General features: G+C 26.7%; 2 protein-coding genes across 2 annotated transcripts in view; one reads left to right on the top strand and one right to left on the bottom strand.

The window, feature by feature from the left end:
* Positions 1-11566, top strand: part of LOC126845494 (cytochrome P450 4C1-like) — a 54502-nt gene extending 42936 nt beyond the window's left edge. Inside the window, exons 4-6 of the mRNA XM_050584140.1 lie at positions 10772-10848; positions 10923-11112; positions 11205-11566. Of these exons, the coding sequence (XP_050440097.1) occupies positions 10772-10848; positions 10923-11112; positions 11205-11533 (596 nt within the window). The 3' untranslated portion in view covers positions 11534-11566. The remainder of the gene's footprint in view (positions 1-10771; positions 10849-10922; positions 11113-11204) is intronic.
* The window catches only part of LOC126845491 (cytochrome P450 4c21-like), a 105272-nt gene that overhangs the window by 21527 nt on the left and 68889 nt on the right, over positions 1-14856 (bottom strand). The window lies entirely within an intron of this gene.

Genomic DNA, 14856 nt, shown 5'->3' with positions numbered 1-14856 from the left:
TTTATTTCCACCAAATGCATATTGTCCGTATTGTACATGACTTTTAAAAATTTAAAAGTCTTATTAACAGTATTTTTGGTGCCAACAACACGGATGTACCTAACATATATTCGGTTAATCCACAAACGTTGAGTGTTACGACAGTCATAACTTGAATGATCAACTACACGGAGCCAATTGTTCATATCCTCTGATACTTCAATGTAATAAGAGTAAGCGCTGAAATAGCAAGAATTCGATCAAATGAATGGCTGTGTAATTTTTTTGTCAATCAAGATGTCAAAAAAGCAAATTATGTATTTAAATAACTGTTGTGCGAAAATTATTAAAAAAAAATTAAAAGTTATAACTCATTGTTCGGTGCATTTACAATTTGTTTTATTCATGAATAAATTAAATTAACAACTATTAAAGTAAATCAGGAAAAAAATAAATTTTAACCTTGTTGGTATTCAAATAATATTATACTAAATCTTTGATATTTATATCAAACAATATTAACAATATTTCTGTCACAACTAGTTAGCTAACAAGAGCAATATTGATTTTTTACTATAAAATATAATTACGGCCGACAAAGATTGAGAATCTTCAGATTGCAATACATCCAAAGCGTGTATTTCAATAAAATTGATTGATGCGACTTCAAGTTCTTTGAGTTGATAGTAAAATGCAACAACAAACAACGCACTCACACTGTCTACATTGATGTGATTACACAAGTACTCGGACAGTGAAAATTGTAAGTTTGTAAAACGCCATATACTCGAGAGAATTAATAACTCCAAAATTACGTTACTCTAATACATAATATATTTATATATATTCGACAAATCCTTTTCTATAAAATATATTTATGTTCTAAATATTTACATTACAAGTTACCTCTAGTACTCTTAAATTCATTTTACCGAAATAAATATATTTAAGAAGTTCTTTAATTGATGTTGATGATCCTTCCTTTATTGTCACCACCTTTTTATGAGCTTCTTCATATCCGCTACGCAGTAATCCACTGAAAAAATGTATCCAATATTAACATAAAAAAATGCATTGTATGTGCTACAACCAGTAAGGCACATTGTATGGGCTACTCAATTTACTTTAGTTTTGTTTAAGTATGTTAGATTATAATGAACAGCTATGTAATAAGTCATACAATCTGTTTGCATAGTTACTATATAACTTGTTTACTTGTTTTACAAAAATATATTAATATTGACATAAATATGTATAAGTGGTAATGGTTCATAATATAAATTTATATCAAGCAAGTAAACTAACAAATATAGATTACAAAACAGTAAAAAATCTTAAGGTAATCGATGTTGCTGTTTTTTCAAAAAAATTTAGGTTGGTTGATTAGGAAATTAGTGAGCCTAACCTAACCGTAAAAATTAAAAAATATGCTTTTCTAAATAATAGTAAAAAAGTAAAAAAATTTTTACTATTAGAACAATTGACCAATCAATCCAAAAAGAGAATAATATGCTTGAAGATATTATTACCTGAAGTAATCACTGCGTGAGGCTAACACAGCACGATGGGCGGGGAATCTTTTTTCGCCTACAACTAAAACAACATCCGAACACCTAAAATAAATATCAAAATATGTTAGTAATATACTTAGAAATACTATAAATGAATAATAATTTATGTATAATTTTAAATCTTTAAAAATAATTCAGAGAAATTCCAAAAATAAATTTAGTTATAAACTGCTTGTATTTTTTTTATATTTAATACTACATTTTGATAAATTATATTCATTTTGTATTCATATTCAAGGGAGTGTTTTAGAGATAGCTAATTTAGTGTAATTAATGTTGATGTTACTATTCATATTTGACCATAGCATATTCCTATTAATTGTAGAAATAAATAGTTTTAAGCTGATACTTCCATAAAATTATTAATAATAATAATAATCTTACACGCTTTTACTACAACATAAATTAAAATATCCTGCTTTAAGGATATAATGTTATACATTGAATGGCGTTAAGCAGAAAGCAACCAACCCACAAAAAAAAATCGAGATTTTAGTTTAACTAGAGTAGCTTAATATAAACGCTACGTTTGTAAGTCAATATCTATAAGATTCGTCATGGTTATGATATAAGTTGATTAATCTATTAACGGTAATATTATGGGGGTCCGCTGGACACTGACGCCCAGGTAATCACTAAACATACCATCACGAAATAATTTTTCAAAAAAAAAAAAAATATTCTATCATTAATAAACAATTAAACACGAAATTTATGTCTATACATGCTTAAGTAGAATTCTTTCTATTGATAATTGTAAACTTAAATTTTGTTATAAGATTATGCTTTTTCTATAATTGAATTTGACTGCACTACAATATTAGCTCTACTAACATGTAATAATTAAAATAAACTTAGATTAGTTAATTGTGTTGAAGATACTGATACAACTATTAAAAATAAGTTTAGTGATATTTTTGAAGCCCTAGGCAGCTTTCCTATATAATGTAATATACACGTTGATCACAGTGTCCAACATATAATAGACGCTCCAAGAAAAAAATCTTCTTCTTACATAATCAACTAATTAAAGAACTAAACAATATTTGTAAATCTATAGTATTATAAAGATAACGACCCCAACGGAATAGATTAATTCATTTGACCCTGTAATTAAGAAGAATAATAGGTCTGGATCCAAAAAATTTGAAAAAAGCCACAAAAAATTCACATTATATTCTTCCTAATTTTAAAGTTATCAAAATTCAATTATCTAATGCCAAATATTTTTCAACATTAGATGCCAACTAAGTTTCCTGCATGATTCCCCTAGGAAAGAAATTCTAAACTTCGTTGTTTTATTACACCTTTAAGGTTTATATAACTTGCTCCATTGCTTAATTTTGATAAAGAAACATTGCTGAAGAGTTAGTTTTACATTAATAATCATTTAAAGAAAATCTAGCTGTAGATTAAAGATAGTTAATTAAAATAAAAAAAAAACTTCAAATGATTTTTAAAAAGTGAATGTTGTAGAAGGTTTTATGATATAAAGTTTTAAACTGAAAATGGTATAAGAGAAATAGAAAACATATTATCATTTACATTGAAATATAATGAAGACATTAGATAAGAATGAATTGCAGTAAGAAAACTAATTATTCAAATTCTCCCATAATTCTTAAACAGCATGAGGCAGTAAATAGATATAGTAGGAAATAGTATAATTTAAGATATATTTATGTTAATTGCTGATCATTTGTATGGTTTGTATGTCTGTATTATTTATTTTTATCTTGTTTTGTCCCCAATAGTTTTTGACATTTTCATGTCTTAACTCTGGCACATAACCGAAAAAAGTATTATTTATTTAGTGTTATCAAAAAAGCGTAACGAAAAGAGCATTACGACACGGAGACGGGGTTGGGATGGGAATGGGGATGGGATGGGGTTGGGGTAGAAGATAGGGGTAGGAAATAGGGGGTAGGAGATGGGGTGGGAGATAGAGGGATAGTGATATGGGGTGAGAGATTGGGGTGAGTGATAGGGGTGGGAGATACGGGTAATATATTGGTGTGAGAGATATGTTGTATTCACAACGATCAATTTATAACTGAAAAATAAATTCAATGTAATTTAACAGGTTAATTTCCTATGAATTGTTTTGGGCCAGATATTATGAAAACACTAAAATATTAGCCAGAATCTTGATATGTTTACTGGCCACCTTAGATACTAGCTTGTTAATATACTCTAAATTTATTCGATACTCCAACTAGACATGAAAATGCTCTTTCGTGGTTGCAGACTCGGCTGAAAAACTTTTTTAAATTTTATTGCTTTATTTTTATATATATGTGATAATTTTATATTTCATAATTAGTATGTTTTGCTTATAACAATTATTTTTATTGACGAGTCCAATTTTTTTTTTTTTTATGGCCATGTTATAGTAGGCAACACTATGTTATTATACATATATTGTACAGGTTATTACACGGGTTAAGTGGTTAATACTAAATAAAACGTAATGTTCTTAATAATTAAAAACCACCAGTCCTATACATCTAATGGAATCTTATGAAATGTCATAATACATACTTTTCATTCAAAAACTTTTTGCTATCGAAACGACGACATTCGTCGGTCAAGAAATGAGTGTGATCAATTTGCTCGTCACCGGCCGGATTGGTCGAAGACGATGGATTCTCGGTAGGACCAGAGTATGCTAAAATATAAAATTAATTTTACAAATGAATTTGTATTGTTTATTTACAGTAAGAATTAGTGTCCTGCGGTTTGATTTATCATCAATTTTTTTAAATAGTAAAATTTGATATTTTTAATGAAATAATAATAATAATTATATAGCACTAGTGCACTAAAGTTTTATAATTGTAAAATAATTGAACAATTTTTCATTTATTTTTTAATATTGTTTTTTAGTTTTTCAAATGAAAAAATAACAATAACTTAATTGTGTGTTTGCAGTACGGTTTAATAATAATTGTGAAATCGTTTACCATTTTTAGCAGTTAATATAAAATTAAGGGCAGAGACTACGAACTAACCTTCCGTTAAAGTTGTCAAAATTATCAAATTAGCCTCCACCGGAGCTTTTTAGCGCTTAACTTAGACATCATAACTAGTCAGCAAGGAGGTTTTGTGAAAGGATAAGTAAATCTTACTAGGCCATCTTTTAGTGAGAAAATAGCAAATACCGTAGATAACGACAATTACCATAGTTGGGTTTAGAATATATCGCTTATGGCTATGTTTTTCGATTTTAAGAAGGCAATTATTTATGTAGATGCAAATGAAATATATTACGTACCCGGAGTTGACCGTAAAACGATTAGCATAATAATATAAATAAACACCATGGTGTTATACGTGTTAAATTATCTATGAATACTATACGAAACGCTTAAAAAAATAATACACCGTCCATAGGTATTGAAATCTAACGAGAAAATATTGTTTCGATAAAATAGCGCACAATTTTTTAGCATACGTGATAGTGTTTTTCATAGAAAGAAATATGTACACAACTGGTGTGCGTTCTTTGTGCGAGGCCCTGGTGAATTTGATCGTGCAGTAGCAAAAAGTATAGGCAAGGTTTATTATTGTATTTTGCAATTCATGTAAATCTATTGTCGTATACAAAAAGGGACTATCTGTTTTCAGAAAGTCAAAAACACGGGGGCCAAAAAAGGTGAACTATGATTTTTTTTCTAGAAAAAAATGTATCGAGAAAAAAAAATTCTATCCGAAGCTTCTTTGAATACATGAAGTGTTTCCTGTTTAACAAATAGATTATTAAATTGTCTTATATAAAAAAAAAAAATGACTTTTGTTAATGGTATATAACTCTGATCAACCACTGTAAATACGACACTAATTTAAATGTATCATGGTTATTTATATGTATGTGTTTTCTTCTTCTCCATCGGTAATGCTACAGGCGCCTTCAAAACAATTTACCACTTGCTATTCAAAAAAGGTTTATTTATTCCCTTAAAATAATGATAGTGCATCATGAATATGTTTATGGTACTTGGAGGCGGGAAGACGAATATATGATACATATCATGTCAAAAAATATTATACAGTATGATTCTTTTATCATGGATCAGTCAATATCTCACTGGGTTTAATTTATAATTTAATTTAATTTTTCATATTGTTTTTATACAACGTGATCTCAATTTTTCACAAATTTTTTTTTTCCCTCCTCCCGACTTATATTTTTTTCAAGGAACTTTTGAAACTTAAGTGGTAACGTATTTATTTTATCACCTTTTAAAATAGAGAATAATTTATTACAAATTTTGACTGGTCGATAACCAGTTTCAGATAACTATTTATGAAGTTATAAGTGTGTAAAAGTTAGAATGGGAGGGAAGTGGAATGTAGTATGTTTTTTATCTGCGCGCATTTCCCAACCGCAAATAGTTACATCAGTTCTCGATCATGAAATATTTTTGTGAGGGACTCTTTTATTACATCCAAAATATTTGTATCCGAACTAACCAGATCTGATCGCCTAACTTCAGACAGTTCCTCATCATCCATAAGCTGATATCTGACGGCATATAAAATGTTAGTTTTATCATCAGAATCTAGGTTGTTTTGGTAGTTTTTGATCCATTGACAAACCGCACGGAATATATCCACTGCGATAGTATACGATTCACCGAGTCACGATTGAGAATTAGTTGTAATGCTTCCTAAAGATAACAAATTGCTGTCATAACTAGTTATTGTACACGAGAAATACTGATTTTTTATTATGCGAATATTATTACGGGAGACAAAGAAAGAGAATCTTCAGATTGCAATAAGTCCAAAGCGTGGATGTCGATAAAATTGATTGATGCGACTTCGAGTTCTTTTAGTTGATGTTGCTGATCGTTCCTTTATTGGTACCTCCTTTTGACGGGATTCTATATGACCTACATAGAGTAAAGCGCTAAAATGTATACACAATATTAGCTTTAAAAATGCCACAACCAGTAAGATATAATATTGTGTGGGCTACAAAAAGCGAGTTTTCATTTTAAAACTTTTTACAAATTTACCCTCGTTTAGTTTGATAAGATTAGATCATAATGAACTGCTATATCATTCATACATATAGTATATCAGTATATCACTTGTTTTACAAGAATTAATTAATATTGTCATGAAAATTTATAAGTAGTAATTGTTCATATTAAAATCGATTTATATTAAGCAAGTAAACAAACAATTATATTTTTTTTTTGTATAACATTTACAAAAACATTTAGAATGGTTGATTAGAAAATTTGTGATACCGTAAAAAAATAGCAAAAAAATTCAATTAATAAATAAAAAAGTTGAACAAAGATTTTCGATGATATTGTACAACATAATGATTATTAAGGTATTATTATAAATAAGGAAATATGAATACGATTAATTATAAGATTTAAATACCTAAACTATGCACTGCGTGAGGCTAACACAACACGATTGCCGATGAAATTATATAGTTATACATTGTGTAAGTCTTAAACATAAATAGTAAATTCCTGATATTCTTTTTCCTTAAATACGTTTTTCTTAGAAATTAATTTTCTATTTATATTTTATCAATTAGTTTTTATTTCCATTTTTTTTCTTCGATTCAGTCAGTAATTCAATGTACATATGTAATCATTTTATTATAAATGTAATATTCTTCATTATATTTTTTCTCATAATGAATTTGTACATTTAACTTTTAAATGAGCAATTTTAATGACACATACTACACTATACTAAAAGACTTTCATTGTTTCATACTAAAACCTATACATAACTATTTCGCACCCCCGCTTAAAAATTAACATAACTCAAAAAATTATTATTAGTTTTCACCGATAGATGGCGCACGTCACTTATGGTATAACATTATTTTACATTATGTTGTCTTTTTTTAAATGACTTTATTAAAAAATGGCATTTTTCCAGTTATGTCACTTTTTAAGCGTAGCTGCTATGTATTAAAAAAATAACTATACTAAAAAAATGTATTACAAATTACAATACAAATTGCACACGTCTGTTTTTATTAGCTAATTAAATATATTAACCAAATTCTTCTTAAAATCAAATCAAACAAATTTATACTGAACTAAAAATTAAGGATTATTAATATACTATTATCATAAAAACAATATAAGATGTTGTTATTATTATGATAATTTTGCTATTTTTTCAAAGGAATTATAACTGGCTTGTGTCAAACATTAACTTTTATTTTTATACTTCTAGAATGAATACAGCTATGTATAGCGACATAATTTTAAATGTATTAGCCAAACTATCCTTAAAATCAAATCAATTTTATTCTGAACAAGAAGCACACAAATCTCCTGTTTCGGAACAATTATTGGATACTGACCATAGCATAAAACCATTTACAAATTTAAATATTTCTAAAGAACTTAATATTTGAGAAGCAATAGTAACTTTCTGTTATAATATTTTCTTAAAAAACGATTTTGTTTAATTTTACTCACGATACCTTATTATACTACACTTTGGTGTTTTTTAATAAATAAATATAGCTAAATTTAAAAATAACTGTTTGTTAAGTATTTTATTTTCATTAATATTTAAATATATATTATAGACACATTATTATGATTCCTATTATTTTAATAGTTTTTAAAAAATCAAGTAATTATTGACGATTCAAGTGTAATAAATAAATAGGAATCACGATAATAGTGTGTGTAATAGATATTTTTATATTTATTTAATATTCAATAGGTAACTATTATTATTATTTGATATCAACAAGCAAAGACATTTGAATAATTATTTTCTTTTCTTTGGTGTTATCTGCTGTGATTACATATTTCCTATCGTCGTTTCATTTTCTACTTTCTTGGCTACCAGGGTTGCAACTACATGAAATCGTTTGTTTTATTAAAACACATTTTTTAGGTATACCATTTTTTTGTAAATTTCCGAAAAAATTGAATTAATTTCTTGAATTACCTATTTTCAACCTGTATACATATATATACAAATTATAAATGCATATATTAATAAAAATAATAGAAAACTTTAAGTTTTAATCAAATATTTGTAATTCCATATGATATAATTATATCAATATGCATAACATAATAAAATATTACGTTTACAGCTAATTCTAATGGAATAACTTTCTTTAACTTATTGCATAAATTACTAACACACAACAATAAATTAATAGAATTACAATTTCACATTATTTAAAAAAAAATAAACATAATCGTGTATGTATTATGGTTCTTCAAATTTGAGATTATTTTACGACCATTATAGGTCGCCTTAGTCCTCTACGCCTTTACTGAATGCAATGCATTTAAGCATGTGAGGTCAACCTTGTGTATATTCCTGTTCTTTAGTTGATAGATTATCAACATAGTAGGTAAAAAAATAAAATATGTTTTCTTGGGCCATAATAGGAAGCGGTGTTAACACCGCTGCTTAACCGCCAACGAGATTCTCAAAGGTGCCACTGCTCAGAGGTTAAGTTATTTATTGTGTATTATTACGTAACGTTTTTTAGCTTGCTAAATAATTAAAAAATGTATAATTTAATTATGTAAAAATTTCCTACTAGGCAATTTTAAATAAATCATTGTCAAACACTAGTTTCCAAATTTAATTAAAACAATTGTTTCAAGTTATTAAAATTTAACGAAACATTTAAATTTAATATAATATGTTTCGTTAAATTTTGAAGTTAAAAGTAAAAATTTAATTATGTGAAAAAAAATTAATGAAAAATATTAAATTTTGTATAAAATATTTGCATTTATATTAAAAATTAATAAATTATTATATATTTTTAATTATTGTAGAATTATTATCGAAGAGAAACCGTAGGAATAAAAACTATTTGACATAATAATATGTACACTAAATTAAATTCCAAGAAAAACTTAAATAAGGAACCAGATTATCAGAAATGTACTATTTGTGTTTAAAACTTACACACTGTACAACTATATAATTTCATCGGCACCGAAAACATGGTTTTCGTATTTCAACAAGTAAGTTTTACTACCAAAAATTAAATACACTTAATGTATAGTACTTTATGTAGTTAACCGTGGAACCAAAATATCATTGAAAAGTACACACTGTATAACTATATGAATTCATCAGCAATTTAGATTGATTTGAGCCATAAAACACTGTAAGTTAAATGTTTCTAATTCATATTTTGCTTAATTTTCAGATTTATAATATGACTTATTTTCAATTTATTATACTTACTCTTGTGTTAGTTACACCGGTAGTAATTATTCTAAGGATAAAAAAAAACTAAGAAACACGATTAAATAGTAAAATAAACTAAAAAGTAAAAAATAATTTTCAATATAGAAATCAATTTATAAAAAATAAATAGTATTAATGTGAAAAAAGCGTGGGGTGCTACATATATCAGTTCTTGAAAAGCGCCCCACACTTTTTTCACAATAATACTATTTATTTTTAACACGCTTATATTAGCTTCACCTGTATGTATGTATGTATGTATGTTTGTATGTTTGTATGTAACTATATAACTATGTAACTAAAAGAGATAGGCAACCGAACGTACATGCGTGTATTCATTGTTGTTTACCTGAAGTTTTCAAGTAATAGAGACACGTATGTACTAGAATTAAATATGTACTAGAATAAAAAAACACGATTTTAAAGCACATCGAACTAAAAAGTGGAAAATAAAAATATATAGTTTAAAAAAACTAAAAAACAAGCTTAAATAGTAAAATAAACTAAAAAGTAGAAAATAATTTTCAATATAGAAATCAATTAATAACAAATAAATAGTATTATTAAGACTGAGCCAGTCTGTTGTTAGCGCTGAAGATGGCAACATCGTTGTCGTAACACGTGTACGCAAGAAGTGTACAATTTTTATGGTGTAGGGTTCAAGTAGATTTTATATCTTTACTATATATTTAACCATAAGTTTGCTTAACAGTTTTTTCTATCATATACTTAAATTCTATTGCGGTAAAAGGTAAAATTTAGCAATGTGTTCAAGCTTCTTTTTGGAGTTAAAAATATTGGTATTTCATTGATGCATTATTTATTGTTATGTTTCTGTTAATATACTTGTAAAACCTTTGAATACATCATATGTTCTTCTTATAATAACAAATAAGGAAACAACTTATCTCATTCTCTTCAAAATCAAAACCCTACACCCAAAAATAATTTTTTTACTTACAATAAGAAGCACTATTTCCAAAATTCTGTTTAAGCGGGACATGAAACAACTGCAAAAGCAAATTCATTAATTATATTTATGCTGGCTCATCATCAAGATGTTCAACAAATTGTAATTATTTCTGTAATAAGTTACAATTCCATATTTATTAAAAATTAAAATTATTTAATCATATTTGACCCTAGGTGTATCAAGAAATAAATTCAATATTTTCGGATGGTAATTTAAACAGACCGCCTACATACGAGGATTTACAAAAAATGGAATACTTAGAACGCGTTATCAAAGAAACCATGCGACTTTATCCAGCTGTTCCTCTAGTGCTCAGACAAGTAGAAAACGAAATGATGATTGGAAAATATCTAATCCCGGCGGGTAGAACCTATTAAAAATAAAAAATAAATGTTTTTAAATTACATGTCTTCACAGAACCTTATTATTAGTTCTCAAATATTATTTTGTTACAGACACAATTATTGCGATTCCCATTTATTGTTTGCATTTAAATCCACAAAGCTATAAGGATCCAGAAAAATTTAATCCTGACAACTTCTTACCAGACGTGTGTCGCAGTCGTCATCCTTATGCGTACATTTCTTTTAGTGGCGGCACAAGAAACTGTATTGGAATGAAATACGCAATGCTTCAAATGAAGACTGCGATATCTACTCTTGTAAGGTCCTACCGTTTTTCGCCATCAAAAAAATGCTTTACTCCGAAGGATCTTAAATTGTCGTGTACCATAGCACTGGAATTTATCAACGGATGTTATGTTAAAATAGAACCAAGAACGTAATAGATCATTTATAGTATTTAGATATTTTTTAATTAAGATACATATTTATTTGCTATTTTTAGTAATAATAACCATTATAATATATGAAAAGGTGTTAAATAACTTCAAAAAAATACATATTCGTCATAACTAAGGTACATAGAACCCAGTGCTTTTTTGTACTCTAAAACATTTTCCAATCCATAACATTTAATTTTTTTAATTTAAGATATTTGCGTTGACTATACATCCTAATATACAATATTGAAATCTAATAATAATACCCTGAGAAACAAAACACTTCGTAATACATGTTTTATGAATATCAAAATTTTTTGTTTCGTTGTGTATAATTAAGTAAATAACAAAAAAAAGTGTATTTAAATTTGGTTCTAAAACAGTAAACAATTTCAGTAAGTTCTACTCAATATTTTTTATTTTCATTATCAATGATGTTTCAAAAACCAATTATTATGATTTTAATTTACTATCCATATTATACGAATAAAAAAATTATACTATTTAATATTAAATCAACTAGGTATTTTTAATTCTACTTGTATTTGTTTTTTATGTATACCATTTTAAATAAAAATGTGGAAGGCATTTGAGATTTTATTTATGTTATATGATTTTTAAATGTTGCTCAATTTTTTTATGACCTCTATTCTAATATTTAACAATATGATATATAAAATAATAATAAAAACCCTTAACCATAAAAATTATAGACTCTCCGCGAATAAAGTCTGCCGTGAGCGCCGAAGATGACAACATTGTTGCCGAAATACGACGTATTCGCGGAGAGTATATAATTTTTATGGTTAAGGGTTTTTATTTTTATTTTATTATATATAACCATAAGTGCTTAAGTTTTTTCTAGAATATTTTATATGTTTCTATATAATTTTCAATGTACATACATACCAAGTATACATAGTATACTTGATTGTTTAAAAAGGGATTGGATCAAATCAATCCACAAACCTACCACCCAAAATATTTTACTTAAGTTGCATAAATGAAAAATTTTTAGACGTCAGAATTCAGTAAATCAAGTAAAGTTTTGTTGGACTGTTAAAAAAATACTTAAAATCAGTGTTGTAGAGTTTGAAAAATTTTAAATTAATTATAATTATAATTGTTTTTATTTCATTTTTTTAGTTTAATATTTAAAGAATAGCAATATTTGTAATTTTTGAATTTATTGTTAAATAATTGTTAATTTATTATTATTTTATTAGTTAAATACTTTTATCGGCAGTAAACAGGGAAGTATTGTATCTATTATAAATGTTATTCTATACTATCTATTCGTCGTTGAAACTTATCACTACAATTATTTTACTTTGTGTTATCAATATTTAAATTTTGTAAAGTACTCACAGTTTAAAGTTAAAATTTTCACTATCTTTAAATGTATGGAAATTGTCGCATACGCCTAAAATACATTTTTATATTGAATTTGTATAATTTACCTGTTTTTATCTCCATTTTTTCTTGTGTTCGGAGTAGAAGCAAATCAACCTTTAGAAAATAAGATCTGGCCTGAAGATACGAATTTTGATAGACTAGAATCTCTCAAACAACTACAAAAGATTATGTAAGAAAAACCAAAATTAATAGAAAAAGAACAAAAGATACAAAAAGAATACTACGATAGAACACACAAAACAGTTAGTTACACACCCGGTCAAAAGGTATTAGTAAAATTTGACATACAAATTCTGGGACAATCAAATAAATTAAATTATAATTATAGGGGACCTATACATCTTTAAGGCGTTTATACGTATTACATCTTCCACTTTGAGTGTCCATATATATATATATATATATATATATAAAACATTACTGAAAAGATAAGTGCCTTAAGCAGCAGATTTTTGGCTGTCTTTCAAAATTGGTATAAGCCTGTGACTGCTTCCCTCCCGAGTATAACACGGCGCCTAATTTCTCTGGATGAGGCGCCATCTGCTTGTACTATTACTATTTACTTGTACCACATTCCCAAATGATAACCCAATTTTTTTTAAAATTTGGTTGAAACTAATTGTTATCATAGGCATACTTTAACAACTACAGTTATTTTAATACTACTTCTGTATTAAATAGTTTTACCTTTATTCTAATAACTATTGAAGTTCTGTGTTCCAAACAAAAAGTTTTTTTACATTTTGTAATTATAATATTTATATTTAACCTCAATAAACATATTAATTGAGGACACTAAGAACCAAGGGGTATAAGACAATTGTTTTATAAACTGTGGTAGGCTATACACACATATGGATCAAAATTTTCAATAAAATGTTGCCTTATATTCCTTGGTTTCTAGGTGTATATACAAACTATGATGCAATTAATTTTATAATAAATATACGAATAATTTTTTAATGGTTTCAAGAACAGACCCCCAGAACGCTGATGTTGATTGGATCAAATTGTGAATCTAAACCTTTCTCGAATCAACTTAATCGCGCACACAAAATTTCATAAAAATCTGCCCAACTGTTTAGGAGGAGTTTGAATACTTCCACACGGACAGAAGAAATATACAGTGTGGCCCTCGAAGATTTGACAAATGAAATGACTTTTATTTAATTGAATATTTTTAAGATTTTTTTTTTTTAATAATTTATACTCATGTACGCTATAAGCACCACGGTTTTTATTGCACTTAGCTGTTTTACTTTTCAATATAATTTTTTTTTTTTGTTACGTTTTTGTTTTTATTTTCAAGATAGCCATTTTATTTAGGATTTTTTTTAAAAAAGATTCAGCTATACTAATTTAAAATTGATGAAAATTAAAAGTATTCTTAATATAAATTCGAGAAGGTGTTGTTAAAACCTGACGGGACACCCTGTATCGATAATAGCACACAAGCTTAGAAAAACGTGTTGTTGTACATTGGTTTCTTTGCAAAAATTGTTTAATATTATTTGAACTAATGCTGAAAAACCTTTTTTTACTGACTACAGTAAAAAATCAAAACACAAACATGGAAAAATACGTTTTTGTGCGACCATATTTTCAAACCAAATTTGACAATAAGTCATCTTTGAAAAATCATTGACTTATATCGTTTTTGAAATGACTGATTCAATTTGAAATTCAGTTCGAGGATATTATCTAATGTCATATTACAATTTTATAATGAAATAACTTAAATATTGGCTCTAATACTAAATTTGTAAACTTCAAAGACTATTATGGATTTTCAAACTTGAAATTTGACCTAGTCTTCATATTATTGTTTTTGGTGATGTTAAGTAGTTTCTTTAGTGTATAAGGCAATGTGGTATGCTGACATATAAAAAACTTTAAACAATACCTTATCG

This window comes from Adelges cooleyi, unplaced genomic scaffold, assembly GCF_023614345.1.
Source record: "Adelges cooleyi isolate 19-005CV unplaced genomic scaffold, UGA_ACOO_1.1 ACOO_flye_CR_arks_rails_tigmint_CR_PRNA_794, whole genome shotgun sequence".
In the NCBI taxonomy this organism is placed as follows: domain Eukaryota; kingdom Metazoa; phylum Arthropoda; class Insecta; order Hemiptera; family Adelgidae; genus Adelges; species Adelges cooleyi.
Note: the sequence above shows the minus strand (reverse complement) of the source record. Positions and strands in the feature narration are given on the sequence as shown.